The 27,215-nt window shown below is 52.4% G+C and overlaps 1 protein-coding gene across 6 annotated transcripts in view; it reads right to left on the reverse strand.

The window, feature by feature from the left end:
• Window positions 1-1,381: 1,381 nt before the first annotated feature.
• LRRK1 (leucine rich repeat kinase 1) overlaps window positions 1,382-27,215 on the reverse strand; it is a 115,828-nt gene continuing 89,994 nt past the window's right edge. For all 6 annotated transcript variants that reach the window (XM_057494763.1, XM_057494762.1, XM_057494766.1 and 3 more), the window contains 13 exons: window positions 25,774-25,937; window positions 24,679-24,818; window positions 22,839-23,088; window positions 20,322-20,488; window positions 17,857-18,054; window positions 16,607-16,884; window positions 14,831-15,025; window positions 13,904-14,055; window positions 9,067-9,184; window positions 7,851-7,967; window positions 4,627-5,477; window positions 4,131-4,232; window positions 1,382-2,355 (listed from right to left, as the gene is read on the reverse strand). In XM_057494763.1, coding sequence (XP_057350746.1) covers window positions 2,178-2,355; window positions 4,131-4,232; window positions 4,627-5,477; window positions 7,851-7,967; window positions 9,067-9,184; window positions 13,904-14,055; window positions 14,831-15,025; window positions 16,607-16,884; window positions 17,857-18,054; window positions 20,322-20,488; window positions 22,839-23,088; window positions 24,679-24,818; window positions 25,774-25,937 — 2,910 coding nt within the window. In that variant the 3' untranslated portion in view covers window positions 1,382-2,177. The remainder of the gene's footprint in view (window positions 2,356-4,130; window positions 4,233-4,626; window positions 5,478-7,850; window positions 7,968-9,066; window positions 9,185-13,903; window positions 14,056-14,830; window positions 15,026-16,606; window positions 16,885-17,856; window positions 18,055-20,321; window positions 20,489-22,838; window positions 23,089-24,678; window positions 24,819-25,773; window positions 25,938-27,215) is intronic.

The raw sequence follows: 27,215 nt of genomic DNA on the forward strand, positions 1-27,215 counted from the left end.
TATAAAGTATAAACAAAGGGTCTACTGCTTTGTCCCAGTCCCGTTCTCCCCTCAGGGACCACGCTCCTGGGCACCCCTCAGGACACTCTCGCAGGGCACCCCCTTGGAGGTACAGCACACGGGTACTTACTTGATGTCTCCATGACCATTTCCTCACTGTTGGGTGAGGTTGAGTGGTAGGTCCTCTACCTGTTTTCCTCTTTCTTATTGACAGGTACGAACTTTTTGTATACAAGGTAAATTAGCTATTTGCTTTTCATTTGTCATACATATTTTTTTTCCCCAGTTGACTGTCCACCTTTTGATTTTTGTGGCAGTGTTTTCCTTTACGTTTCTAATTTTTATGTGGTCAAGTTCATTACTGGTTTCTAGCTTTTGTGAAGAGGTTCCCTAAGCTGGCTCTGTTAGGCCATGGGCTGAACACCTAGCCTCTCCTTCCAGAAGCTTGGGCCCAGGCCTGGGCTCTGCTTGGGAACAGGAGGTGAGGTGGGACAGGAGGGTCAGGGCTGGATCGTGGGGACCCTGAGTGTCAGCATAGCAGGCTGGCTGCAGGGGATGTGGGGCACAGGTCTGGGGCAGGGGAAGGACGGGACCCAGTTTGCACTGGGAGGTTAACTGGGCAGCGGTGGGGTGCTGGATGAGAAGAAAGGGAGAGAGGTGACATCAGGCCCTGCTGAGGGGCCAGGGTGAGAATGGTGGTAAGGGGCCGTCAGCGCCCCCTCCGCGACACTCAGTGCTCAGGCCGGTAACAGGAAGTGAGGAGACTGAGGGAGCAGCCGTCTCTGCTGTGAAGTGCAGGGGGGTGGCCTGCACGGGGCAGCTGTGGACCTGGGAGGGGCTGCCATTCCGCCAGGGCAGTGAGTGGGCCTGGGTGGGGTGGGGCCTGTGGTTATTACAAGCTCTCTACAGACGGAGGCATGACTTCATTCTTGAGAGAATCTGTTTATTTTCAGATAAAAAGAATCACATTTGCCCGCACTCCTCAGCAAATCTTAAAGTTGATTTTTTTTAAGGTTGATTTTTATAATTTAATTTTAGAAAAAGGTCAACAACTTTGGAGTATGATCTCATATTCAAACTCCCGTTCTGGGTTAAGCAGCCTCAAAAAGTCACTCTCTGTTAACGATGTAGGTATGCGTGTATGTGAGTGCATGCGTGTGTGCACATTAATTTATAAAAATTCTCGCTGTTGCACCCATAAATCCCTTTAACAGTTTCACTTTTTATACTCTGCTGTACATGTCTGTAGTAAATGTTTAGCAAGTACATAATTTGATATAAGCCCCATATGATGTGATTTCACAACCAGAGGCCTAACCACTCAGATATTACTTAATTTGTCAAAGTGATAAACAAGATTATTATGTGCAAACAAACAGGGTTTGTGCTCCAGCTGCGTCCAAGTTTATTTTACAAAGCCGTAAACACAAGGCCCTTTCTCAAGTCCTGATGATTGTGTTTCCCCTTCCTTTTGTTGGTGGGACGAGAATGTGAAGGCTGAGTCGGTGCTCTTAGCATGGTGCTGGCTCTTGGCTTTCTGGCTGCATCACTTCAAGGAACTCATTCATTCCTGGATTGGGCAATGCTCCTCGCTCAGGGTCCTTCTGGGGGTTTCTCACAGAGAGGCTTTCCTGAGCAGGAGACATCCGATCTCAGCTTGCCCGAGCAGGGCCCCGGCCCTGGGGACTCAGGAGCTTATGAAGTGTGCTGAGAGCCTGGGGGCCACGGAGGGAAGGGGCAGGGGTCACAGCTCAACTCCCACTCTGCCCCGAACTGCTCCCCATGTGAAAGCCTCTAGTGTAATTCCATCCCAGACCTGGGGAGGAAAATGGGCAGGCCCGTTATTTAGGAAGGCCCAGCCCCCCATCGTGTGACCTAGCTCAGAATGGGGTCCCCTCCCCTGCTCCTGGAAGTAGATAGAGGAGGCAGGGGAGTTTCTCCCCACCGTCTTCTCTTGGGCTGTACAACCAGCACTGAGGAGATGTGGGTCTCCAGGTGCTGGAGAGCCAGACGACCCGCAAACCACCTCCAGGGTGGTGACTTCTCGGCACTTCTTAGCTGCCAGCAGTCCCGGGGAGAAGCCAGTCCATCTTCTGGGTCCTCAAAGTGTTGCAGGCGGAGGAGTCAGGCTGCTGGACGGAGGTGGTCAGCTCCGCCTGCCCATCATCCCATAGGAATTACCTTCTCTTGCGCATGCAGGCCTCCAGCCGACCCAGCTCCTCACAGGACTGGTAGAAAATAGCAAACTCCCTGGTGCCCCAGCCGCGCCAGACAGCCAGGCACCACTCTGTGTTTTCGTTCTCAAAGCCGCACACAACTGTGTCCTTTGCCACCACAGCCGCATCCACCAGCACCCTGCAGAGAGAGGGGCTCTGAGAAGGGGTCCCCACTGGGGTGGAGCTGTGACTGTCACTCTGCACCTTCTCAAGAGCCTGGCTAGGGGGCTACCGGTGTACCCCAGCTTGGCACCACTGCTGTGCTCTGATGCCCTGCTTCTCCCTGGGGGTCCAGACTGTGAGCAGAGGCTTTCAAAGTCTGCAGAAGGGCCAAGGACATCACTTTCTGTCCAAGGGGATTGTCTGTAAGGCACTGACTCCTTGGAAGGCCACTGAGGCAATCAGGGCAGGTAGCCACTGTCAGTGGACTGAGACCCCTAAGTCTCCAGAAAATACCATTGACTCTCATTCCTGCTTTTCAGTGGTCCATGATGGATTTTAAGCTTTAATGCAATTCCCTTGCCAGTCAGCTCAGGCATGATTCTTATCCCATTCTAAGTTTCCAGAAATTTAGGAAATACAGGGTAATACAGTAGGCAGAAAACCTACTCCAACTTGTCTTAAGTATGTACATTTTTGAGGCTGTGGATGGCTCTGCAGGATCTGTATTCACACCAGAAGGTTCCTTCTGGGCCCGTGCCAGGCTGTGCAGCCCACTTCCCAGCGCTCACTGCCTGGCACCTCCTCCCTTGGTGCCCTGCGCACCCTGCCTGGCACGGAGGCCAGACATAAACCAGGATGTCTAGGGATCTCCAGCACCCTCAGGGCCTTGCATATCACGGGCGCTTGTTAGCTGTTTGCCAAGGGAATCAACATCTCAGATGTGCCACAAAAAGGTGGTGGGCTCAGGTGACAGCGTTCTGCCTGGGCTGCTTTCTCCCTACAGCAAGTGTGCCTGGTTCCTGGTAAACTTGCCTTTGGGAGCTAAATAAGAAAAACAGTAGGAAAAATTCCAGGACACTAATGGTGGGTGCTCTGAGGTCAATAGCCCTGGGATCTACAGACCTGCCTGCTTCCCCAGAAACCTGCCATCTGGGAACTCCTGGAGCCCAAGGCTGCCACACACACACTCAGTCAGGGCTCAGCAGCAAACCCAGGTCTTGTTGCTGGAATCACTGGCAGGGCCAGGGTCGCTGCCCTGGTGACTCACTGAGAAATCTCGATGCTGGTACAGAAGGGAGGGGAAGTGCTGCAGACGTTTCCTCTGTCACTGTCCTGCTCCAGAGGAAACAGGCCGAGTGGGATTTCTTCATAAGGGAGATTTATACATGAGACCCAGTAGACAAAGTGAGGGTGTAGACGCTGCCGGCTGCAGGGGACTCTGGGGACACCAGCCCGTGTCAGCCACTCATCTCCATAGCCATGCAGACTGTGTCTGTATATACTGTCCTGTCCAGAATTGACACAGTGGAGTCTGCCCTGCCTTCTGGCAGAACCCCTGTTCCCCAGGCGGGCGGAGCTGTGGTTAAGGTATGGGCAGCTGGGGCACCTCAGGAATGGCTCTCTCTTGGCAGGAAGGACAGTGAGTCACCTGCCTCCCCGTTTCAGTTGCAGCTGAACTCTGGCCTTGAAGACATACCCCAGACAGGGCACTTGGCCCCCAGGTGTACTGGGTACCCCAGAGACAGGCAGCCGTGACAAGAGGCTGATGCCTGAGTGAGGCTTTGCTGAGCCCCTAGGAGCGGCCTGAAGGACCCCATCTCGTTCCTGCTCTGTCTCACGGCCATGTTGGTGGATGCAATGTTTATTTGTGGAGGACAGAAGCGGGGGAGGCCATTGTGCAGGGGTGTGGCAGTGGGGCCCGGGTTTCCCATGCTGCAGCCCAGGGCCTAAAGGAGGTGCCCTTGGTCTTACCCCCACGGAGTCAGCTCACGGGCTTTTAAGACGGCGATGACTCGGCCCCGCTGGGCACCCGCATCCTTCTCCAGGCCAATGACGATAACATCTCCACCACGCCTAAGAAAGCAAAACCGAGAAGGGGAAGCGCTTTCTCCGGGCTGTGCTCTCCAGGGGAAATGCGTGCAGAAAGTCATGGCACAGGTGCCCTGCTTCTGCATGTGGATTGAGTTACTGGGAGCCCCGAGGCTGGGCAGAAAGGCCTTTCCCAGGAGGAAGCCTAATTGCAGCTGACCGTGGCTCTCCTTTGTGGAACCCCAGCTCTCTCACAGGCAGACTGAGCTTTAGTGCAGCCCTTCCTAGATTTGGGAGACAGATCCTTCCAGATTGCATAATAAGGGGACTGCTCCTGGTGACCCCCGGAGTACCAGAGTACCTGCAAGCTCTCCTACCTCTCCCCCACTGTGAGAGCAGCAGGCAGCACAGGACGGCACCCCACTGCCGGGAAACCTACCTGGGGACCCAGATGACATCTCTCACGGCTAGGATCTTCACGGCCTGCAGGTGCTGGCCGAAAGCCTCCCCGTCCACGGGGCCGAGGTCGTGCTCAGACCTGTCGGCGCCTGCGGTGGACTCGCGCAGCCTGTCGGAGTCCTCGCAGTCGGTGGAGAAGGGCACGCCGGAAGAGCTTGCCGGGGAGCAGGGCAGGCTTGAGGAGGACACAGTGGCCCGGTGGGGCGGGGATGAGGAGTAGGAGGACATGGAGCAGTAGTCGGTCAGCGAGTCCTGGTGGGTCAGGATCTGCACGCCCAGCTCCTCGCTGTACATGATGCTCACGTCTGTGATGGCGTCCCCCTCAGGTTCCTTCGGGATGGCCGTGTGGCTGCCTGGGGGCTCTGGGCCCAATGGCCACACAGGAAACATGTCCCTGAGGGGGCTGGGATCCCCGCAGAAGTACCGGGCACACAGCTGGTAGGTGGCTGAATGGTACATCACCAAGGAGTTGGCCCGGTCATCCAGGCACCAGACGACCTCCTCACCCCTGCACTCTGAGCTGCACACGACCGAGGTGACTGCCGAAGGGGCTAAGTAGGGCTCCAGCCGCCTGCTGATCTCCAGGGCCACACAGTCAATGACCAGTAGGCCTGGCCCGTTGCTGTACCAGACCTCAGACCCGCTGTTGACCACCTCCATGGCCTTCACTGGGTAGGGGTTCTGCCGTGCATCTTCATCTGGGATGTTGAACTTTGACCTGTTGGCTGTGTGTGAGCACAGGTAGGAGCAGCTATCGTCTGGGGTGCCCCGCACTACGGGAAACACGGCCACGAGCCCATCAGCCAGGCCTGCCAGCACCAGGTAGGAGTTCTGCTGGGAGAAGGCAGGAACACGTGAGGCACTTCCTTCTCATGCACTCGAGGGCAGAAACAGGGCGGGTGCAAGACCCCTCTCTGCACATACCCCGGGGGGCACCAGCGCTCCAGCAGCATGCCCTGGGGGAGCCAGTCTTCTAAAAGGGCAGGGCCACCAGCAGGGGCTCTGGGTGTGCTCCCAGACGAGGTGTGCTCAGGGCCAGAAGAGCCACCTCCACTCTGCCTGCCTACGCACGTGACAGCAGCTGTGGGCACCATGTGGGTGTGCTCGCTGCCTCCTGCCTGCCGCCACGAGAGCAAGCCTGGCTCTGAGTGCCCACCACTGCCCCCACCCTACCCCCTGCTTGCCTGGCACGGGGAAGGGCTGAGTCTCATTCATCTCTGTGACTCCACCCAGTTTTCTGCTCCATTAGACAATATGCGCCAACTAATTCTCAAATAAATCACCACTCAGTCTCTTGTGGAAGACCTTGGGTACTGTGCCACACCCGGTTTACCATGTCTACCGAAACACCCGTGGCCCGGCTGATATTCACGGGGCCTTGGGTCGCCCTCCACCCCCGCGTGTAGCACGCGCTCTTCCACACCCAGCAGAGTTCAGCAGGCAGAGGCCGAAGTTGCCGGGACAGTGCCAGACGCTGGGCCCACAGCTCCCTGCCTCCCCACAGCATCTGCGTGGAGCTGGGTACAGACGCCCCGATGGGGCTGCGGGGGTGGGAGGAGGCCCTGGAGGGAAGAGCTGGGAACAAAGCCGGAGCCAGGACGGAGGGAATCCAGGCTTTGGACCAGCAAGGGTGAGCGGCAGAAAGTCCCCTTGCTGGGAGCTGGAGGAGCTTGGGAACTCGGGAGGCCGGGCTGTCCAGGTAATGAGAAAACCAGCCTCTAGCTTGACAGCAAGGCCGATGAACCCTGAGAACACTTATCAAAATCCATCTTCAGGGTTTTAGGGGAGAAGGCAGCCAAAGCGAACGGGAGCAATGTCTCTCTGAGCCGCCGCTCTGAGCCCCAGCCGGGCCGTGAGCCCCAGGTCCCCGCTGGGTGTGGGGTGTGAGCGCGCGCGTGCAAGAACGCAGGGGTCTGCTGTCCGCGGCCACCGGCCTCCGAGGGGCAGGCACCCTGGCGGGGAGGCCCCGCACAGAGCCGGCTTTATTCCGTCCGGTCGTGCGGGCGGTGGTGCCCTGGCTCGGGGGCTCTGGCCAGCAGTGACCTTAAATAACGCTTTGTGTCGTGTTCCCCCGCGCTCTGGCCCTGAGCTGCCCAGCCTCGCCCATGTGGCCACAGTCATAAAGGACTCTAAGGTTGATTTCAGACTTTTTTTTTTAAAGAAATTAAACTGTAGTAGGGTGGAGAGAAGAGCATGTGTTTCCTGACTGCCAGGGAGTAATAATAATGCTCCCATTTACCCAAGTGGACGGGCCCAGAACTCTGAGTGCGTTATGCCAGAGAGCTTCCATAGTCTCTTCTTACCCCCTTTACAAACGGGAGAGCTGGAACTGCATGGTGACGGCCAACGCGTTTTAACAAAGCAACAGCAAGCATGACACCTGGAGCGCTTGCTGCCAGCAGGCAGCAACAGGCAGGAGCCTCCCGGAGGTGCCTGGACTGGAGGCCAGAGAGGCCGGGGATAGTGCTGAGGGGCTGCGTGAGGGTGGGGCGGCTGCTCCAAGCACAGGTCACAGCCCTGGGCCTGGAGAGCTGAATAACAGATATGCTGCAAGAGCTGTGTGAGCGCTGGGGCCGGTGGGGAGCGAGAGGCCGGCCGCTGCGGGGCCTCATCGGCTGGCCGCACAGAAACACCGGCTCTGACTCCAAGGGGCGGCACAGCTGCCCAGCCTGCGCTGGGAGGGGACCACTCGGTTTCATTTGAGAGAGGCAGGGGCTTGGAGGTGGAGGACCTGAGTCCTCAGGGTCACACTGGCTGGGGGGACCCAGGTCTGGGACTGACAGTGGGCACTCTGGAAGGGAGGAGGGCAGCTGCCCCACAGGGGTGGGGGCAGGGCCTGCTGGGGCCTGGGGACTGGGTGGCTGTGGGGAAGCGCTGGCCCTGGCGGGTGGGAAGCAGCTCCCTGTGGCGCTATCAGAAGGTGGGGGGCACACAGCAGCTGCTCCTTTACACCCTTCGCTCCAAGAAGGGCATTTCACGCTAGTCTGGGGCCATGGCATTTGCATGTGGAGTACAAACTTCCCGTCCAGCCCTTAGTATTACCGGTCGCATGGGCTCTGGGCTCTATTGATGGCCTGTCTCTCCAAGGCTGTGACCTGACCTGGGCTTGGTGGCCTGAGGGCACGTGGCTTTGCTCCCAGCTTGCTCATACCCACCCTGCAGCGGGGCAGGGAGAATCAGACACCCCCCATCCCCTCACCTCACCTTTTTTAAAACAGGCACTGCCAAGAAGCAGGTGACAATAGCTGGGGTGTCCAGAGCCCGCTGGGGTGTGTTTAAGGGACACATGCCCCTCAGGCTGTAGATGTAGATCTTCTGGTCCTGCGGAGGCAGACGGCCCATGTGAGAGATGCGTTGGGAGGCACCTGCGTTTCCCATGGGGGCACGCTCTGCCTCCAGGACCCTGCCAGCCTTAGAGAGCGACAGGTATTGAGGCTTTCTGGTTGGTTGATTTTGTATTCCTATTCTTTGCAGAAACTCTGAAAACTACAGAATAGTCTAAAGAAGAAAGGTAAAACCACCCATAATCAATTACCCAGAGGAAACCATTGGGATTAGAGGCCCAGATTCAATTTCCTGCGCGTGGTTGTGTGTGTGTACAAGCTGCTGACACAGGTGGGACCACACAGCCCTGCTCTTCCCTCTTTCCTCTGGCTGAGACGAGGTCCTGTCCCACCCAGTCCTCAAGGGAGCCATGATTTAACCCCCAGCACTGTCATCTCTTAGATGTACCACGACTCGGCTGATCTGTCGTTGGATGTTTAGTCTGCTTCCAAGTGCTCACTACTATGAATTGTACTGGGATGAGCATTCTTACAGACATGTCTGTCTGTCCTTCTCTGTGTGTGTCTTGGTTATTTCTTTAGAACAAATTCTTAAAACTGAAATCAGTGAGGCTTACACGGCATGAATATTTTTCAGATTTCTAATGCATCTCTCAACCAAACTTCCAAACTGCCATCTGGTGAAGTTGCGTTAATATATTATGGACCCGCCTCCCACACACTAGTAGCCTGAGTATTCATTGCAGGGTCTTCCTCCCTGGATTTCTCAGAAGACAGCTCTCAGGACCTTCTGCTGACTTCTTTGATATGAAGGCTGAGGAGATCTGCTGTGTAGACCCAGCAGAATTATAAGGAACCCAGTCACTTTGCCAACCTACTGGTTTCTCGTCCTTCTGGGATCCTGCACCTGATACTTAACACACACACGAATTCCCAGTCTCCAGCCAGGGACAAGGCAGAGTGAGGCTGGTTCATGGAGCTGCTGGCACTGCTGGGGTGGACTCACAGGTATCAGCTGCGGTTATCTGACATGCAAATGTACCTGGGTGCCCTGTATCTTTATTCGCTCAGTCTGGCCCCCCAGGGACGGCACCCGTGCTGTCTGCCTTGACGAGAGCCTGTGTGGGGGTGGTTACCTCGGTGGCCGTCCACAGAGAGCTCTGGACCTTGAGTTGGCAGCTCAGCTTCATCCCTGCACAGCTCATCCGCTGCACTTCCAGAAGGCCCTTCTCTGTGTTCACCACCGTGTAGTTCCTACAGTTGGCAGCAATTGTGCAGTCAGCCCCTGGTGGCCACGGCCACCTGCCTCATCCTAGCCTGGCCCGTGGCAGCCTTAGAGGATGACATCAACTAGGGCCTCACCCGCCACCTTGAAGTCAGGGATGAATGGTCCGGATGCAATGCATCCAGAACCATCCATGGCATTGGATAGAGTCACCTTCTGTCTGCCTGGTAACGCTTGACCATTCAGGCTATGAAAGAACATTCCCAATGGGAAGAAAGACTCTCTTCTGTGACTTTTCAGAGTTCAAAAAGCTGCCCCCGGAGTGAAGAAGGGGGCACTGGGAGGCTGTACCTCCACTAAAGCCATATCCTGCCCTTCCACAGGCCAGAGCTGCCTCACCCCTGTATCACGGGGGCCCCTCGATAGCAGAGTAGACAGAATCAAGATGAAAGACAAGCTGGGTGACTTCAGAGTAGATGGGTTCCTCCACTCACGCCCCCCACACGAGTGCTCTGAGAACTCATCATCTGTCATTGATGAGAACAGCTGTGGGCTCACCAGGTGGGGTCAGTTACATACCCAGGCCACACAGATTTGTTCCCCCATCTGAGGGGGTATGTCAAGTTCATGGAGAGCAGTTCTCAATGGAAAGTTTCTCCTGCCATCGAATTTTGGAAACCCTTGCCATCATGGACTAATAACGTCTATTTGTAGATGGTGGAGATGAGTGAAGAATCAGCAAACAAATACTTTCTTCAAAGGTGTATTTTTCCACTTTTTCCCCCCAATCCTTTTCCTATGCATTGACAAAATAAAACTAGGATATTATAAATAGATTTACATTTAGCTTTGGGAAAAATTTAAAATATGGAGAAACGTAAAGGATAACTAGCTCTACTCCCTCCAACAAGAGTTCTGTCTATGCGGGTCCTGTTCCTCTGTGCATCCTCCCTCCTTGCCCACCCCCTTTCCTTCCTTAATTCACCATAATTTCATTTTCCTCCCCATCTTACTTCACAGCTCACTGCCCTTGGGTGTCTGGACAGAATTTCTCCCCCTCACCTTCCGGTGAGCTTGCTGGTGGTGAGACTTTAAAACCCTCCCACGTCACACAGAGGCCTGAGTGGAACCATCTCAGATCTGCTGGGAGAGGCTGTAAGACTGAGAAGGTGAAGGAACGCATCCTCGGGGGCAGAGCCGGGCTCATCTTAGAGGCGGTGAGAGCCCCCAGCATCCCTGCACCCACTGGTCAGGCTCCAAGAAGAGCAATTACTGGTCAAGTGGTCTCAGGATGTCAGAGACATTTGAGACATATCAACAGATTGTTCTTTACAGGGATGTGCAAATTTACATGCTCATCAGTAAGGCAGAGCCCACCCTCAGCAGATCATTATCTTTGAAAAAGCAAAAAGCTTTGCCAATAAGATAAGCCAAGAAAATAAAAAAACACTTTGTAGGTTGACTTAACATTTCTTTGATTACTAGCAAATCTGAATGCTAAAAAATGTTTATTGTCCTTTGTTTACTTTTTTCAAGTGATACTTCTGTTGCTTTCCTATTTTACTACTGAGAAGTTACGTATTTTTTCCACTGATTTGTAAGAACCCTTGAAATAAAAAGATAATAAATAAAAAACTTTCCTATGTGTTTAAAATATTTTCTGGTTCATTTTTGTATATACTGGTGAGCATTTCAATTTTATTTTGTGTACACTGACACTCCTTATTAGTAAAAATGCTTTATTTTCATGATAGAAAATACGCCCATATTTCCTGGTCTTCTGAGACTGTGAAATTCCACCAGAAGCATTGTGATTTTGTGATGAACTCATAAAAGATTTTGAAAACCATTGTGCTGCCATTCAAACTGGAGGGACCAGTTACCAATCCCTTCCTCAGGCCCTCCTTCCTTTCTTCTTTTTTAAATAGTGTGCAAGTCAAACCTAGTGCTCACCACCCAGCTTCAGGGATTAGGGCCTTATCATCCCCTCATTATCACCATGTCGAATTATCTCCACCCACTTTCTCTGCTCCTGGGATTCTTATGAAGCAAATCCCCAAGATATCTTTTCATCTGTAGATGTTTCTGCATGTATCTCTAAAAGATGATTAAAAACTTACTGTAGACGTATGATTCCACCTAAGAAAAGAGATACTAACTCCTTAATGGCATGTATATCCAGTCTGCAGACTTCCCTGCATCTCTCATGACTGTTTTCACAGTTTGCTTGAGTCAGCAGTGAAATAAACACCTCCACTGGTTTTATGTCTCTCAGTCTCTTTCAAGAGGCTTCCCTCCCCTCTTTTTTCCCTAGCGGGTTATGTGCTGAAGGTACTTGGCAGTGTCTGATGGAGTTCCTGCATGCAGGGGTGTCATCCACCTCATTCCCCTGCCTCTTGATCTGATCCTCAGTCTTGATCAGATTCCATGTGATTTTTTTTTAGGCAGGAATATTTTCTCACTGGGAGTGTGGTTTTCCATTAAAAGGCACATGATGTTCAGTTCTCACTCCTGGTGATCATTAGTGATCACTGTCTACATACACTATTTCAATAAAGATTGCAAAATGCTGACATTCTCTTTTTAGTATTCTGCCTTCATTTACTAGCTTTATTTATCCTGAAAAGACAAACTTCCTCCTATCATCTCTTATGTTACCCTGGGGTATGCTTTACATAGGAAAGGCAGGATAAAACCTTGATTATTTCTGGATATGCTAGTTTTCAAAATAATGTGTTGGTTCTCTAGGAGCCTCCAATGGAGTCACTGATGTTTTCTTTTTCAATTAAGCAGCTTTAGAAATCCATCACATTAAACAATTTCATGCATCTCAATCCATTGCAGTTATTCATACTGATGCTCAATTGGCCTGTCTTTGGCCAGTGGGAAACTCTTCAGGTTGGCTCCTGCCTGAGTCCCTTTAATACACCTTCATGAGTCACTGCAGGCATCCTGAAACATCTGGCCTGTTTCCTGTCCCAGACCTGGAGTCAGCCACTCCTCCAGAAGCCCTGGTTCCCTTTGGTACTTAGACACCATCTTCTGGGTTCTTAGGGTGCTCAGTTTTGTTGGTCCCTGTTTCTAGGCCTTTTCAGGGGGCAGAGCTAGGAAATAGGACTTCATGTTTCTTAAACATAAAATACATCATGAGTCCATCCTATTTAAATTCAGAACTATAGGATTTTATTTATTTAACCTATCTTTCATATTTACATGCTGAATATCACAACTGCAGGGCATGACACGAACATATAATTAGTCCTTATCTTTATCCTACAATTTTAAGCAATATCTTAAAATAACTACCATCAATGTATAATTACATATATATATATATATATATATATATATATATATATATATATATATATGTTTTTTAGGGGGAGGGCATGCTTTCTTAGAGCATGTCTTATGCCAGAGCACTTAATCCCAGTGACATAACCTGATGCAAACCTCACCAAAACTGATCTAAGAAAAATGACAAAGTCCTTTCCATTGATCTCATTGTGTCTCTAGCTTCATTTCAATCCTTTTTAGATTTTAGCACCTGCAAATGTTTGCTGTTAGGCTTACTAGAAGACTCTTCATGCCACAGAATGCTCTCTTGCCTCTAAACACATCACACTAGGTAGTTGGGAGAGGCCATATAATGTGGCCACAACTGAAGAATCTGATACAAGGTGGTTTTTTGGAGACTGTAGTCTTTGATGCTGTCTTTCCAAAACCCTGGCCTCTCCATCCTATGAAACCCTGCTTGTTCCTCAAATATCCTGTCCCTACTTTATCCCACCCACCCTGTCTGAAGGCCATACTCCGGAAACTGCCTTTACTACCATCTGTACCACTCCTACCCACTCAGCGTCTGCATCTACTCTCTGACCACCACCTCTTAGTTCTTTGGCTCACTCTCCCTACCACCATTATTCTCCCCAATTTTTCTACTCTGGTGCTTGTCCATGTTTCCTCAGCCATTTGACGGCCTCATTCAGGTTCCATGGCCCATCTCTATAACCGCTGCCTTGAAAACACCCTCACCTCCCCACTCCCTCTCCTTCCTGGCAAAACCCCAGTGCTGCTTAGAACCAACTGTTGTCTGTCTGTCTTGCAGTCTTGGGCAGCAGAACATTGTGGATGGACACATTACCGCACTGAGGGGTCCCCTTTCTAGTGCATGCCTCCAACCTCAAGTGGGCCTGGGTGCTGGGCTGCAATGGCCCTGGACTCACTCCTCAATGCCCATGTCACATCTTCTCTCTTTCTCCTTGAAAATCCAAACCTCTCCCCATGCTCTCATCCTTCCTGCCACTTCACTGAGAAAAAGTAATGCAACTAGAAGGCAAGGTGCACAGATTCGTGTTTAAGGGCAGCCCTCCCACTGGACTCTAGGTTACCTCCCCCCTCATGGCTCAGCAGCTCCACTCCAGAACCTGTCCTCTCCCCCGACCCCCAGCATTATTTACCACCTCTGCCATCAAGCTTCAAATAGCTCCCATTTTAAAACGAAACCCTTCCTTGACCCCCGTGCCCCATAAGCCTAGCAGATTCCACCTTTTCTTTGCTTCTCTTAATGCAAAGCTATATGTGTATGTCAATATGTGTGGACTCAGTTTCTCTTGAGAGGATTCCACGAGTCTTGCAACCCACTGTCCACTAAACGTCTCTCATGATGGTCATCCCAGACTGCTCCCGATTCCACAGTCGCTCACCACTCTGATGCCAGCAGGGCATAACTAGCCTCAGGACGTTACCTGGACTCCTCTTTCCCATCCCAGAACACCACCGTGTACTCCTGACCCTGGCTCGAGAAGAAGGCCGTCTGCTTCCCGCAGGGCAGCTGGTACATGAAGGCTGCGAAGGTTGGGTCCTTCATCTGGCTCACCACCGAAAGGGCCAGTGGTCGCTGAGGGAGAGAGGCCGCCAGGGCCGTGAGCAAGGGTCACTTTCAACCAGACTGATACCCATTCTGTCCACAAAACCAATGAATCAAGAAAGCAGAAGTGGAATCTGTTCCATTCAGGACCCAATCAAAACAAGAAACTGAAACAACTCCACACGCCAGGAACAGACACTTCCAGGTGTCTGGGTCATCCAGGGCATCTTGAAGTCAGGTGGTTACATTAGCCTAAACTCTGATATCCTGACCCTCATGCCCAGGGACATATAATCTTGTAAAGACTGTTTCTCAGACCTCATTTACTGCCAGTATGTTAAATTAGCATTGTCTAATTTGAAAAAAGAGTTTTAACCTTGAAACCGCTGCCTTCTTCCAAAAACAGCCAGCTTGAAAATGATAATATGGCTCCCGCTTCTCATGAGCAAATGATCTCCCCATTACTTTAAAAAGAGCTATGTTCCCTCTGCTCTCACATGGGGACTGACTTGCTCTAAAGGGGTTGGTATGCTTTATTTACATGATCATGTAACACAAATTGGGGAAGAAAATAAAGTTCATTTTTCCTGAGAGTGACATACACACAAAGAAAATGAACTGGATGTAATGGAGCACTGAATATTTTTTTCTAGAAGAGGTAAGCAGAGGAGGGTTGCCCCGTTTGTTCTAGACCCTCCATGAAGGGTGGGCAGGCCGCCATGTGTGTGCACTGCACTCTGGAGATCTACAGCCTCCCCCATGGAGACAGGAGGTGCCAGCCCCCAGGCTCCATGCCCCCCGGTACCTTCTCGGGCTTCGTGTCCCAGCACTCCATCATGAGGGCCTGGAGTCGGTGGAACTGCACCTCCTCTGGCTGCCCCAGAACCGGGCGGATGCCCTTGGAGAGCTTCTTGGCAATCTGCAGCTGGTGATGGCCCAGCGCGGGCCGCTGTCCCGACAGGAGTTCATAGAGCACCATTCCGTAGGAGAACATGTCTACCTGGGCGGAGAGGAAAGCCAAGTCAGGTCTCCTGCCTGGGCCCGGCGCTTTTCACCAGCTGGCCCTGAGATGGAGGGGCAGGGAAACACAGTTGGAAAAGGAAAACATGGGTCCTGGTAGAGGGATGTAATCATCAGTCCATCCACCATTCTGTCCATTTCTCCCCACCTGTGCAAACATCATTCCGTCCCTTTGTCTATTATCTTCCAGTTCTACCTTTTTATCCATCTACCTGATGGCCTGTCCTTCTGCATGTTTATCCATCTGACTGCCTGTCTTTCTGTCCATTTACCCATATTTCCTCCCATACTTCTTTCCTTCCATCCCTCTGTCCATCCATCCATCCATCCATCCATCCATCCATCCATCCATCCAGTAAATGTACACTGACAACTTGCTAACTGTCAAACCCTGGTTCAGGGCTCCAAGGATGCCACGGGCCTTACCCTTTGGTATGAAGACAAGGCAGGAGAACTCAGACTCCCAGCTTAACACGCTTCCTACTAGAAGAGCCGTGCATGCAAAGCATAAAGAGAAGACCGACTCCCAGATCACAGTGTGCTGACTCTTCTAATTTTAATAAAAAGGCCCAGCAGGGAGAGAGTCAAGAAGTAACTCTGTAGCAGGACGATGGCTGAGCTAGACCTGAGAATTTTCAGTGTGAAGGTTCCTGTTATAATCTTAGTTTCGAGGTCCCTTTTCTGTCACCCACTCCTAAGGAGCTCTTATATTTATCACTCTGATTTGCCTTTTCTATTTTGGTTAAAGGCACAGGTGCTGAGCTCACCCACACATGCTTAGGTCATTCTCAAAGCAATTAATTGACGATTGACCTGCAAATCACTAAGTAATAAGAAATTATAGACCAGGGGAGTTTAATGCCGGGTGACTGACTAGTGCTGGCCCTGGAGGCAGTGTGAGCATTGTAAGGTGGCTTTAAATTGTCTGTGTGCCTGCATCTACCCAACAGCTTTCAGGGAAAAGGATTGGCATTTAGCTATCATCTCTGCCAAGGCTGGCCATGCGGCTGCCAGGGGAGGCCATGCTGGTCCTGCCACGATTTGCTCTCTTCCCCCCAGTTTTGATGCTGCTGCCTTAGGTGTCTTTGCTGTCTGATCCAGCCAATGCCTGCGGTCAGCGCCTGTGGGCTGGGAGCCTTTACAATCCTTACTTTGTCTGCCCCTCATGAGCCCCTAAAGGACAGTACTCTGTCCCCATTTCACACATCTAAATGGCAGAGTTGGGACCCCAATCCAGACCCGTTTCTGTCTTGCACTCTCTGTCCCCTGTGTACAGCCTCCACTGTGCCTCTGAATCGAAGTTTGAGAATTCTGAGGCTGAGGCACTGCTCCTGAAATGAAAAGGTCCACCTGGACATCCTACGAGGTGGGCACAGGCCCCTGTGACTCGAAGCCAGAGCCTTTCGGTTGAGCATGGGAGAGGGAAAGAAGTGTGTGTGGGTGTGTGTGTGGTGGGAGAGCTGCACTGCCGCCAGGACTGGCTGGCTGGCCTTGTGCGGGGCCTGGGCTCCCTGCCGTGGGGTTGGGCTGGGCCAGGGCCAGCAGTAGGCCACGTGGGTACCTTCTCATCATACACGATGCGAGGCCTGATCTCCGGGGCCTGGTAGCCGGGAGTGCCCTCTACGCCAAGGGCGCCCTCGTGAAATGACTGCCGTGAGATCCCGTAGTCGGACAGCTTGATGTTGATGGGCTCCTTGACATCGAGAGACCAGACCAGGATGTTGTCTGACTTCAGGTCACAGAAGATGATGTTTTTCTTGTGCAGATAGGCCAGGCCGGAGGCGATCTGGTAGGCTACTTTTTGGGTGAGCATGTGTCCCAGGGGCATAAAGGAAGAATCTTTGCAAAGAAAAAAGCATCAAACTATTATGATAACAACTGTCTTCTTTTCTTACCTTCTGTTTCCCCAAATACTTGACATTCCACTGACACATCTGCTCAGTCTCCAAGCTGGGTGCCACAGGAGACAGGGAATGACCTCCTTGAGTAAAACATTAGTTAGGATAGAAATGCTTGTCGGGACCGCATTCACTCATGGGATTTCAAGCCTGGAATTATTGGTGTTTTTACTAAAAGAGCAAAGATAAAATATGCCTCCAGTTCATCTTAGGCCCCGTTGCTACTGTGTCTAGAGGTGATTTGCAGGTTTAAGAGCTTCATTTAAAAAAAATGTCTTCCACTGAGAAGAAATGATTGATTTTTAATTGCATTTCTTCTTCCTGAGTCCAGAGATAGTTACCTCTCCCCCTCTCAGCTCTTTGGAATTTAATTACCCATTTCTCAAGGCAGATTATCTTATAATTTTGATAAAAAATAAGATAGATAGGGTAAAACTAACCCAAGGACCCAGAGTTTTAACAACGGTGGACACGTGTGGTGTGTTACAGCTAAAGAAGAGATTTATGTGGCCGGTGGGCTCGTGGTGCCAGGCTGCTGCCTCTCGGGCCCTCCCGGGGCTGCCCCGTGTGATTGCTCTCTCTGCACTGCCCTCTGGAGGGGCTCTATCCTCCTCCGGGGACTAAACTCAAACAGCGTCCAGGACGGGGAGCGTGATTCCGTCTGACTCCAAACCGCGAGCTTGTCCTGCCTGGCCTCCATCACTGCACAGGGTTCGCCCTGGTGAAGCACCTTCCCCGGTGCAGGGAGCCGGCCACGTGAGCCTCAGGCAGGTGAGCCCAGCCCAGGGCCCCCCCCAGGCCACCCACGGCTTCCCCAGGCACTGTGCAGCCTGGCCGGTGCTCTTGGGCCTCCCAGAGGCTCAGGCAGGCTGGCCCGGCAGCCCCCCGGGAAGGTTCTGGGTGTGGCTGGTACCTTTGGCGTTCTCAGACAGCACGGTGTTGAGGCTGCCCAGGGGGGCGAGCTCCAGGGCGAAGCAGAGCGGGTGGATGCTGATGCCGATGAGCGACACGATGCACGGGTGCTGCAGGGCGTGCAGCATGCTGGCCTCCTGCCGGAACTCTGAGAAGTTCTTCATGGCATCCATGGCCCGCAGGTGCCTCAGCACTGTGTCTGCAGGGAAAGCGGCTGTCAGTGCTGCCAGGAGGGCACGGGACACAGAGCACGGGTGCCCTGCTGGGCCCTGTGCGATCCACCCAGGGCACCCGTCCAGGGCCACTCAGGCGGGAGTCCCTGCCACACTCTGAGCTGCCTCATGGTGACTCGAGGGGCCCCTCCACATACCAGGGGTTACAATATAATCCTACGGAATTTGGCCCCCAAAGGTGGCATGGCTCAGGCTGACATCAAGACCCCTCTTCAGGTGCCAAGCTTGTCCTGCCACCCTGGGCAGTTCCTGTGCCCTTGATGGGGGCTGCATGTGCCCCTGCCCGTCACCCAGAGGTCCCCCTTGAAGCCTTGCTCTATGCTGCGGCTGGCTACCGCAGGGTCACAGTTGTATTTTATTCCAATTCTGCGTCCCTGGAGCATCACCCGGAGCCTGGCTCAGGCAACAGTCTGGAATGTAACCAGGTCCCAAATGGTCATTCCAAAGGCTGCTGAGGGTTGCTTACTGCTGATTGCCTTTCTGCCAGCCTGAAGCCAGACCTCTGCAGGAAGGGAGGACCACCCCCTTCCATCAGCCATAGAGGAAACTGGGGCACAGCCATGGGCCTGTGACACATCACCTCAGGCCAGAGGAGAAAGACCTATGGGCAGTGGCGGGGGATCCCAGCCTGCTGTAACCTTCTCCCACTGTCCCCAGAACGCATCCCCCCCTGGGAGGTGTGGCCTGAGTCCCCTTGAGGGGCCCCCTCCCATCAAGGGGAGGGGCAGGATGCTGCCCACCAGGCCGTGGCTGGCCCTGAGGTCACTAAGCAGGGTCCACCAGGCCCTGCTTTTCCTTTTGTGTCCTCATCTGTCCCTTTCCCATGTGCAAATTTTAAAATCAAGAGGTTTAAACAGCATGAAAAAAAACCCTGGCAATCACAGTACATCAGCTGTGCCAGATCTATGTATTGTGTTGGCCAAATTAGTTTTTTAAGTGAAAAAGTTTTGTTTTTCACATTGGGTCTTTGACCATTAAGACTTTATTTTCGAGTGTGGCATCAAAGTTAACCCAAGTCTCGGCCTCCTTTTCGCGAATGGTCAGCTTCTCCCGTGACTCATGATGTTACCTCTGTAACTGCCAGCTCCCCCCCCACCACATGTGGGCTGTAACTGCTCCCTCGACAGGCCTGTGGATGCCCAGGAGGACGAGGCCTTTAAGCCATGACATTTGCTGGGCAGGCTTCCTTCCTGTGTCTTCTATTGTACAATTTGCTCAGCTGTGTTTGGGCTTTTGTCGTTTCAGATGCATTTTAGAATTAGCTTTCTTAGACACACACACACACACACACACACACACACACACACACACACACACACACACACACACACCCTGCTGGGCTTTAGAGGAGAACTAAAGTGATGATATATATGAATTATTCCTCAATACCTTCTGGTTTAATTGCTGCCATGGAGGACATTAGCTAACGGGTCATTGCGGACTATGGGGATGCCACAGAATTCTGATGTGAGCTCACATCTAGCAACTTTATGGATCTTTCTGGGCTCTAATGTTTGTCAATAAAGCCTCTTAGCTTTTTTGTGCACATCACAGAAATTACAATTTTCTCTTTCTTTCTGATCTGTTTTCTTTGTATCATTCTACAATTCTAATTTTTCTACCAAGAGTATAAATCATCCCTATAATCATAAAGATGGCCTAGCCGGGGCAGTGTGACATGTGATAGACAGCCACTGGAGGTGAGGAGGCCTCCCAGCCACACTCCGGGTGGAGACCATCTCTGAACCTCCCATCTGTGGACCTATGTGTGCCCGGGCAAGAGAGTGTCCTTTCCTTCCTGGGGGTCGGGGTGGCGGAGAAGCCACCCCATGCTGGCTTCCCAGCCATTCATCCAGAGAGCCCATCTTTCTTCCTTTAGTAGACATGGCTGGGAGGGTCCTGTGGGGTGAGGGGTCCACCTGAGGTCAGAATGTGTGCCCACCAGGTGCCAGGCCTATGCCAGCCTTGGAGCAGATGGAAACTGTAATAAGGAGGGCCCACACTCTGGAAGGCTCACACCTAGACAGGAAAGTTATCTCCAGAAGCAGTTTCCAGGCCTTGCTCAGCCTGACCCTTGGGCCTGCCCCACGTCCTGCCAGGACAAAGCAGAGCTGCCCTGGGGCCCATGCTGGCCTCGCCCGCCTTCCTCCTCCTGTGTGAATGGCCTCAGGCCTCCCCAAGTTTGAATTGAGGGACACAGGTCTGAAAGGCAATGATGCAGAGCCCTGTTTACCTGCTGGGGCATTAGCGAAATTCTTGAATTTCTTGATCTGGAATCGCTTCACAGCTGCAGGTTGGCCTTGGTAGCGGGCCCGGTAGATGACGGTGCCACTCCCGCCCTGGCCCAGGACGGCGCTGTCATCCTCACTGTGCTCCAGCTTGCTGTTCTCCAGGAAAAGCCTGCCAGCAACAGCGCGGGGGTCAGATGGTTCATCGCCAACCGCTACCCCGCCCTCCAGAGAGGCCTGCTGGGGTGGGCAACGGCTCCCAGGCTGGGTGGATGGGAGGATGGGCTTGTCATTTGGTCCCGCTGGGAGGAGTCATGGTCCACAGCTATCGACGGGGTCAGAGGACAAGCCTCAGTCTCCTCCTCCGTGAAGTGGGCGCATAGCAGGAATTGCCCCACAGTGTAGATGGTGACCGGTACAAGGCAGAGCCTCTGAAAGTTGTCCGCATGGAAATAAAATCCCATGGATGTTTTCCTCCAAAACATTCTGTGCTTTGGCAGCTAGTATCCATCAGACAAACTGCATTTGTTCACTGCTAGGTTAGTTGTTCCCCATTTCTTTTTATTAGGCAAAGAATTACATAACAGCCATGCAGAGCTTCTGATCAGCACCACCAGTGTCCCCACAATCAAGGGCTAGGATTTCACCCAAGTGCAGGGCGTTCAGGCCTGGTCCCTGGTCTGTGTGTTCTAATCCTAAATCAATCAGAGGTTTCTGCTGGGCTTTTGGAACTGCTGCAACTCACTCCTGGAAGGCAGGGATGGAGAGAGGGTGGGCAAGGTGGCCTGACGCCCCCACACTGCAGGGCCTTGCCCTGCTCTGCTGAGGGTCACCTGGGTTCCTCATCAGCTGCCTGTGCCAGGGGGCCCCACAGGCCTGCCCCCACCCCCTGCCCTTGTTTCCCATGTCTTCCTTGAACAGATTCTGCAGCTGCTCAGACTCCGCACAGCTCAGCTGCATCACACCCAGCAGACGCAGCTGTACGCAGTGGAGCCCTGGGGGATGCAGTGGGAGCCGGGCTGGGCTGTTCTCCAAATGCCCTCCCACCCCAAACCAGCAGCTCAGGAAGCCTAGGTGCTTGGCTGCCTCCTAAGATGGGCTCAGGGAGCAGCAGGAAGGCTGGGGATCCCTCGGGGCCTTCTGTTAGGACTCCTGTAATCGGGGCCATGGGACAGGGCTCCCCATCCCTGCCTACCCAGACTCTCAGGGCAGGGAGTGTGATGCTTCAGGGCCATGGATATGCCACAGCCGAAGTTTCCAGAGAACCTCTGCTGGATTGTGAATCCTGTTCAGATTGGTCTTTTTAACTCCTGGCCAAGTACCTTAGTGTAAGAACCATGCTACAGCCTGCAATTACAGCCGCACTAACAGGGATAACCAATCTGGCTTTCCAGGTTCCATGGAGTAGATGCTATGGCCTAGATTCAGTTAGGGCATAGAACATAACAAAGCTCATCAAATAGATGACAATTCTAAAATCTGGGGCTGCCAAGTTGGACACCCCGCTAAGAAATCTGATTCATCCATATATAAAACCTGCATGTGGTCTCTGGAAGTGATAACCTCAAGTTAAAGAATTAGCAATAAAGGAAGCCATTTTACAGAAAAATGGTGTTTGATATTTCCAGCAATGAGGGATTGGGGTGTTGAAGAGAACCACGGTGGGAAATGACTGTATGCAGAAAGCAATTTCTTAATTTAATAGATTCATCCAGAAGCATGCTTTAGAACCCAAATTCTGCAATATCTTAGCGTACTCCACTTCTATTTTCTTGGGATGGGGGGTGCAATTTGGAAAAATGAGAATACAAATATTCTCCCCCCTCCCAAAAGTTTAATTTTCCTTAAAGAACTCAGATATAGCAATCTTTTGAATGATAAAACAATAGGACGTCACAACTTCAAAAAAGTTGGTAACCACCAATGTCAACTGTCTCCAGGGAGAACAAATCATGGCTTCTGGTTTCCATGACTACAGAAGATGCCACCTTTCCCCAAGTGCTCAGATTTTGTGACTGTTTTTTGTTGGATGGGACCACAACATGGTTTCTGTTTTCTCTGGCATTCTCTCCCCAGTTATTATCTTAGATTAGTGTAGGTAGGCTCAACTCTAAGAGCAGATTCAGGGCATTCAAATGCCCAGCCTCAGGGCAGCAGCCAGGAGTCAGCATTTGCCAAGGAAGGAAAAAGCAGCTGGAGTCTGGCGCTCTCCCTTTTCAAACACCGTGGTGGGGGTTTGCCTTCCATTGCTTAGCTGGCAGCTCAGTAGGAATCAGAGTGGGAGTCAGCTCGGGAAGGGGGCTCCAGCTAATGCAAGCGGAACAGTGTGGGGTCCCAGAATGGCTCCACCCTCCAAGTGCTCTAACCAGCTAGGTCTCAAAAACGGGATGAGGACAGCGTAGGGACCTTTGGGTGGCCCAGGAAGGGACCTGCAAGTCACCTGAGATTGGGTGGGAACCAGTGGCTGCAGCGGCTGTTACCACCCAAGCGGGGCCGCTGTGCAGTGCGGCGCGCTGTCGTACCTGGCCGGGAAGTCAGTCATGAACAGCTCGGGGACCAGCTCCTGGAGAGGCACAGGGAGGTCGGGGTGTCTGGGGCAGGAGATGAAGTCCTGCTCGATGGCCGTCAGCACGCAGTCTTCCATGTCGAAGTACTGCACGCCCTCCGACTTCTCGCTGGGGTCAGTGTGCTGCGCCCGGGAGGTCTCGCAGACCGGGCAGGGCACGTACTGCTCCATGAGTGGCGTCCCATCACTTTCCGTGGCTGTCAGGGCTATGTAGGGACACAGTGGGAGACGGCTCATAGGCCGGCAAGTGGGTCTTTCATAGGACTGGGTCTGTCTGTCCTTGCCTGGACCCTTGGGAGTGGCTGAAACATGACTGGCACACTTGGGTTCCTTTTTGGAGATGTGATCCTCAGTCCTCAGAGATGTGGGCAGGGTCTGAGCTATGCTTTGCTCCAATGGCCAAACAACAACCAGTAAGGAGCCATTCTTAAAATTAGAAACACACGGCTTGCACTTACAATGATCTTTTCTGGAAGAGCAAGGTCGGGGGGGAAATTAATACAAATTATAATTGGCAAACTAGTCATTTTACCCGGATTCCCTTAGGTGGGAGACACACAGATTTCTGCATACCTCTGAAAGGAGATGCAAAGAAACACCTCCCAAAGTGCTCTGTGGAGGCACCTGAGCTGGTGGCCTGCTTTGTGCAGGGCAGGAGGTGGACCCCTAGAAGTTTCTGGGCACATCTGCTATGAGCAGGCCCATGAGTAACCCACCCTGCCAGCTGGCGCTGTCTCTAGGCAGCCCTGTCTCAGGCCCGCAGCCCAGTCCTTCCCACCTCAGGTGATGGTCTGATGGACCCCCTGTCAGGCCCTCACTGGTTGGTGGGGGGCCACAAAAGGCCCAGAGGGGTTCATAGGGGCCTGCGGCTCCCCTTGGATGGCCAAGCACTCCCCAGCTCCTGCAGTTCACACACTAAACTGCCTTTTGTCAGGCCCCTTTCTAAGCTCTTCTTTCTTGTAGGTCACCCTTCCCGTAGATATCCAAAGGACCCCAGGCCCTGATGCCTGGAGCACGCCCTGCCCCTGGGCCTCAAGCGTTTCCGCTGAGGCTGTCCCGGGACGTGGGGCTGGCATGCAGGCGAGGAAGCCAGCTCAGGGAGGCTGGAGGAGTGGCCGCCCGCCTTCTGAGGTTGAGGGCTCATGGGGAAAAGGCTGCCTGGTTTTGCCCTAGGTCTCCTCCCTGCACAATGCCCTGTGGATCGGTCTGCATGCTGGCAGACAAACAAACAGGACCTCAACAGCTTCACTTCAAAAAGTGTTTTCTTTGGGTGGACTGTCAATGAAGAAGCTGATCAAAGGACCTGAAGAGGGCCGTGTGGGTGGCTCAGGGTGGGGAGCAGGCAGGGAAGGAGAATGGGGGCCTTGGCAGATGTGACTCCCTTCCCTCTCTGCCTGCACAAGGGCTAACTCTCCATCTGTGGGTCCCCCCACCCCAGCCTCGGCAGCACTGCCCACCCTGTATGAACCAGACCTGGGAGAGGCTCACAGCAAGGGTGTTCTTGGACCACACGTGGTACCCGGGCTCGTCTTCTTCCTACACACTGTGGGCAGCCAGGGGCTGAGTCCTGCACATGCCCTGTGGCGTCTGGGCTCATGTCTTCCCCACAGCGCCCCATCCATGCCCACAGCTGGACTCCCCTGGGGTCAGACTCTGCCAGAGGGCCATTAGGACCCCTCTGGAGCCCTTGGGCTGAATCCTAGTGAGATTCCTGTTCCCCAAATAAGGACCCCACCCTCCAATTTATAAAGAAATATTAACATGAGAAAAGACTGGGTTTAAGAACATCCTCTTACCAGGAAACCACTGGTCAATCAAGGAATTGACATGGTCTGTGATAAAAGCCATTGCTGAGAAGTCTCTCATTTCTGATTGGCAAATGATTTTTATTCCTCCGCTTTTTTTCTTTTTCCAGTTCACATCTGAGGATTCCACACTGCAACCCCAAAACAAAAAAGAGGTCCATTGTGATCAAGCTGTGGAGGCCCCTGGGGTGATCTCCTTGCCTCCAGGGTGAGGAGCCCCAGGGACTGCAGGGACCCTGTGCCCAGACAAGACTGTCAGGGGGGCGCCTGCATTTGACCGTTTGTGCGCACGGCCCTGCCTCGTTCCCCCTCCAGCCTCCAACATGCTGACGACTTTGCAGTAAGGGGTGCTCAGGCTGGGATGTGACCCTTACGTGTGACCCTGGGGAAAGTCCTTTCCTTCTTTGAACCACAGGATTCTCATCTGTCAAGTGGCAACTGTGAACCTGAAGTGGGAAATCTATACCGACAGCACCAGGCACCAAGAGAGGCTCCAATCAGAAAAAAGGGTTACGTTCAAAACACTGAGAAGAATTTTGAAAAAATTCACTGTATGAAATAATCTTGTGTGTTTATTATCCCTGATTAAAAATCACTTATTAGATCTGTTGAGGTGACTTTATGTCTATCTTGCTCAAAAGAATGAAGAAAATAGGAAAAGCGAGCTATGTTAGATATCTTGTATGTCGCCCTTGGGATCCAGGCTGGGTGGGGAACCAGCGGTATCTCCTAGGACAAGGGGGCATCATCTCCTGGTTGGCGCGCAAGGTCCCTGCAGGTCCCAGCTAAGTGGCCACGGCAGGTGCTGGCAGCTCTCACCCCTGAGCTCAGTGGTCACCCACTCCCTAAAGTGCTGGGCTGTGATCACCACACCCTCCCTTGCCTTTCCTGTCTTGCCAGGGGAGAAGAGGAGGGATGAGGATATGGGGAACCCCTGGGACATTTGCTGGGGGGTCTCCTATTTTTAGATTTCTAGCAAATTGCCATGAGGAGCTGCTCGTGGGAGCAGAACTCTGGACATCAGGTGGACAGTCATTGCCAGGGCAAGGTGTTGCCCCAGTCAGGTGGGCTCCCAAATGCTCCTACCTGAGGTAGCCCCCATCAAAAGTGACCAGGAGCCCTTCCTGCCAATAGATGGTCTGATTTCTTTTCACCCTGAATGTGCTGCAGCGATTTCTCTGGTTTCCTGTGAAACTGTAAATGGTGACTTTCCTGTGCCTGCTTTTAGTATTCTTCTTGTTTTCAAAAAGCTGAAAGACAGAGAAAAGACCCTGCTTAGGTATTCTGGGCTCCTCTCGGGCCCCGGGCAGGGCTCTGACAAGGCCGGCCTGGCCCCGTCGTGACAGATGACCACCGTTCTTCCCACCCCCTCCACACAGCTCATCCTTCTGCCAAGTTAGTCGCTGCATTATCTGAAGGGGCGCCAGGATGCCCTGGGAACACATTTTCCCCAAGGGATGGAAGACAGGTTTTTCTTTTTCAAATCTTTCCCTACCTGATTTCACAAGCAGAATATGTTAGAAAACATGGAAAATACAGAAAGAGGTAAGAGAAAATAAAATACCAACTTGATGCCGATCAGAGAGATCAGGAAGATGTTGGTATACTTTATTACAGGATTTTTTCCTTTCTACATCTATGTCACGTTTATAAAACAGCTGAAGCCATATTTCCTAATTTTGTATTTCTAATAGAAGACTAATACAAAATTCATTTTTCTAAAGCTCTATATTTTATTAAGTATAGTAATTTCCCGGATAATTCTCTTCTTTGGACACTGAAGTTGGCTCCAGTCGTTTTCTCTCCCTCAGAAAAGCCAGATGAACACGGAAAAGCACAAGGTTTTCCCTGATTTAAAATGATTTTCTTAGTCCAGATTTTTAACAATAGGATTATTGGGTCAAAGCGCCCATTAGGACTCTGGATACATATAGAGGAAGGATATGCTTTCGAAATGATTAGACTGTATGCTCACTGAACACGGTGTGTATGTTATGATTCTGGGGCTGGTAATTGGTGGCTTTACTCTTTCCTGACTTGATAGGGGAGAAGTGGCCTCTCGCAGGTGCTTAAATTTGCATGCCATTGATTACTCAGGAGGCTGCACTCCTTTTCCTCATCTGAATTTCAATAGGGCTTCCTTTCCAAATTTGAGTGAGGGGTGTTGCCCAGAAGGGCCCCTGCCTGGGCCCGCTGCCCCCCCAGCCACAGCAGGGAGCCGTCTTGGTTCCTCAGGCCCCACGCGTTGCTGGAGCTCTGTGACCTCCCACTTAGAACCTGGCAGGAGGAAGGGTTCAAAGGGAGGGCAGAGTGACCCAGTGGGAGGAGGAGGGACAGCTTCTGCACCCCGTCCTTCAACCAGCACACTCTCCTGGCCCCACAGACAAGCCTGCCTCCCTGCTAACAAGGGCCACACAGGTTTGCAGGCTCTTGCATTTGCTTTTCAACAAACACTTCAGTAAAATGGGAAGATCAAAGACTATCTTATTTAGCCAGGAAGTCACAATTTCATAAGGGCCTTTTAATTA

The sequence above is a fragment of the Manis pentadactyla genome, chromosome 18 (genome assembly GCF_030020395.1).
Source record: "Manis pentadactyla isolate mManPen7 chromosome 18, mManPen7.hap1, whole genome shotgun sequence".
In the NCBI taxonomy this organism is placed as follows: domain Eukaryota; kingdom Metazoa; phylum Chordata; class Mammalia; order Pholidota; family Manidae; genus Manis; species Manis pentadactyla.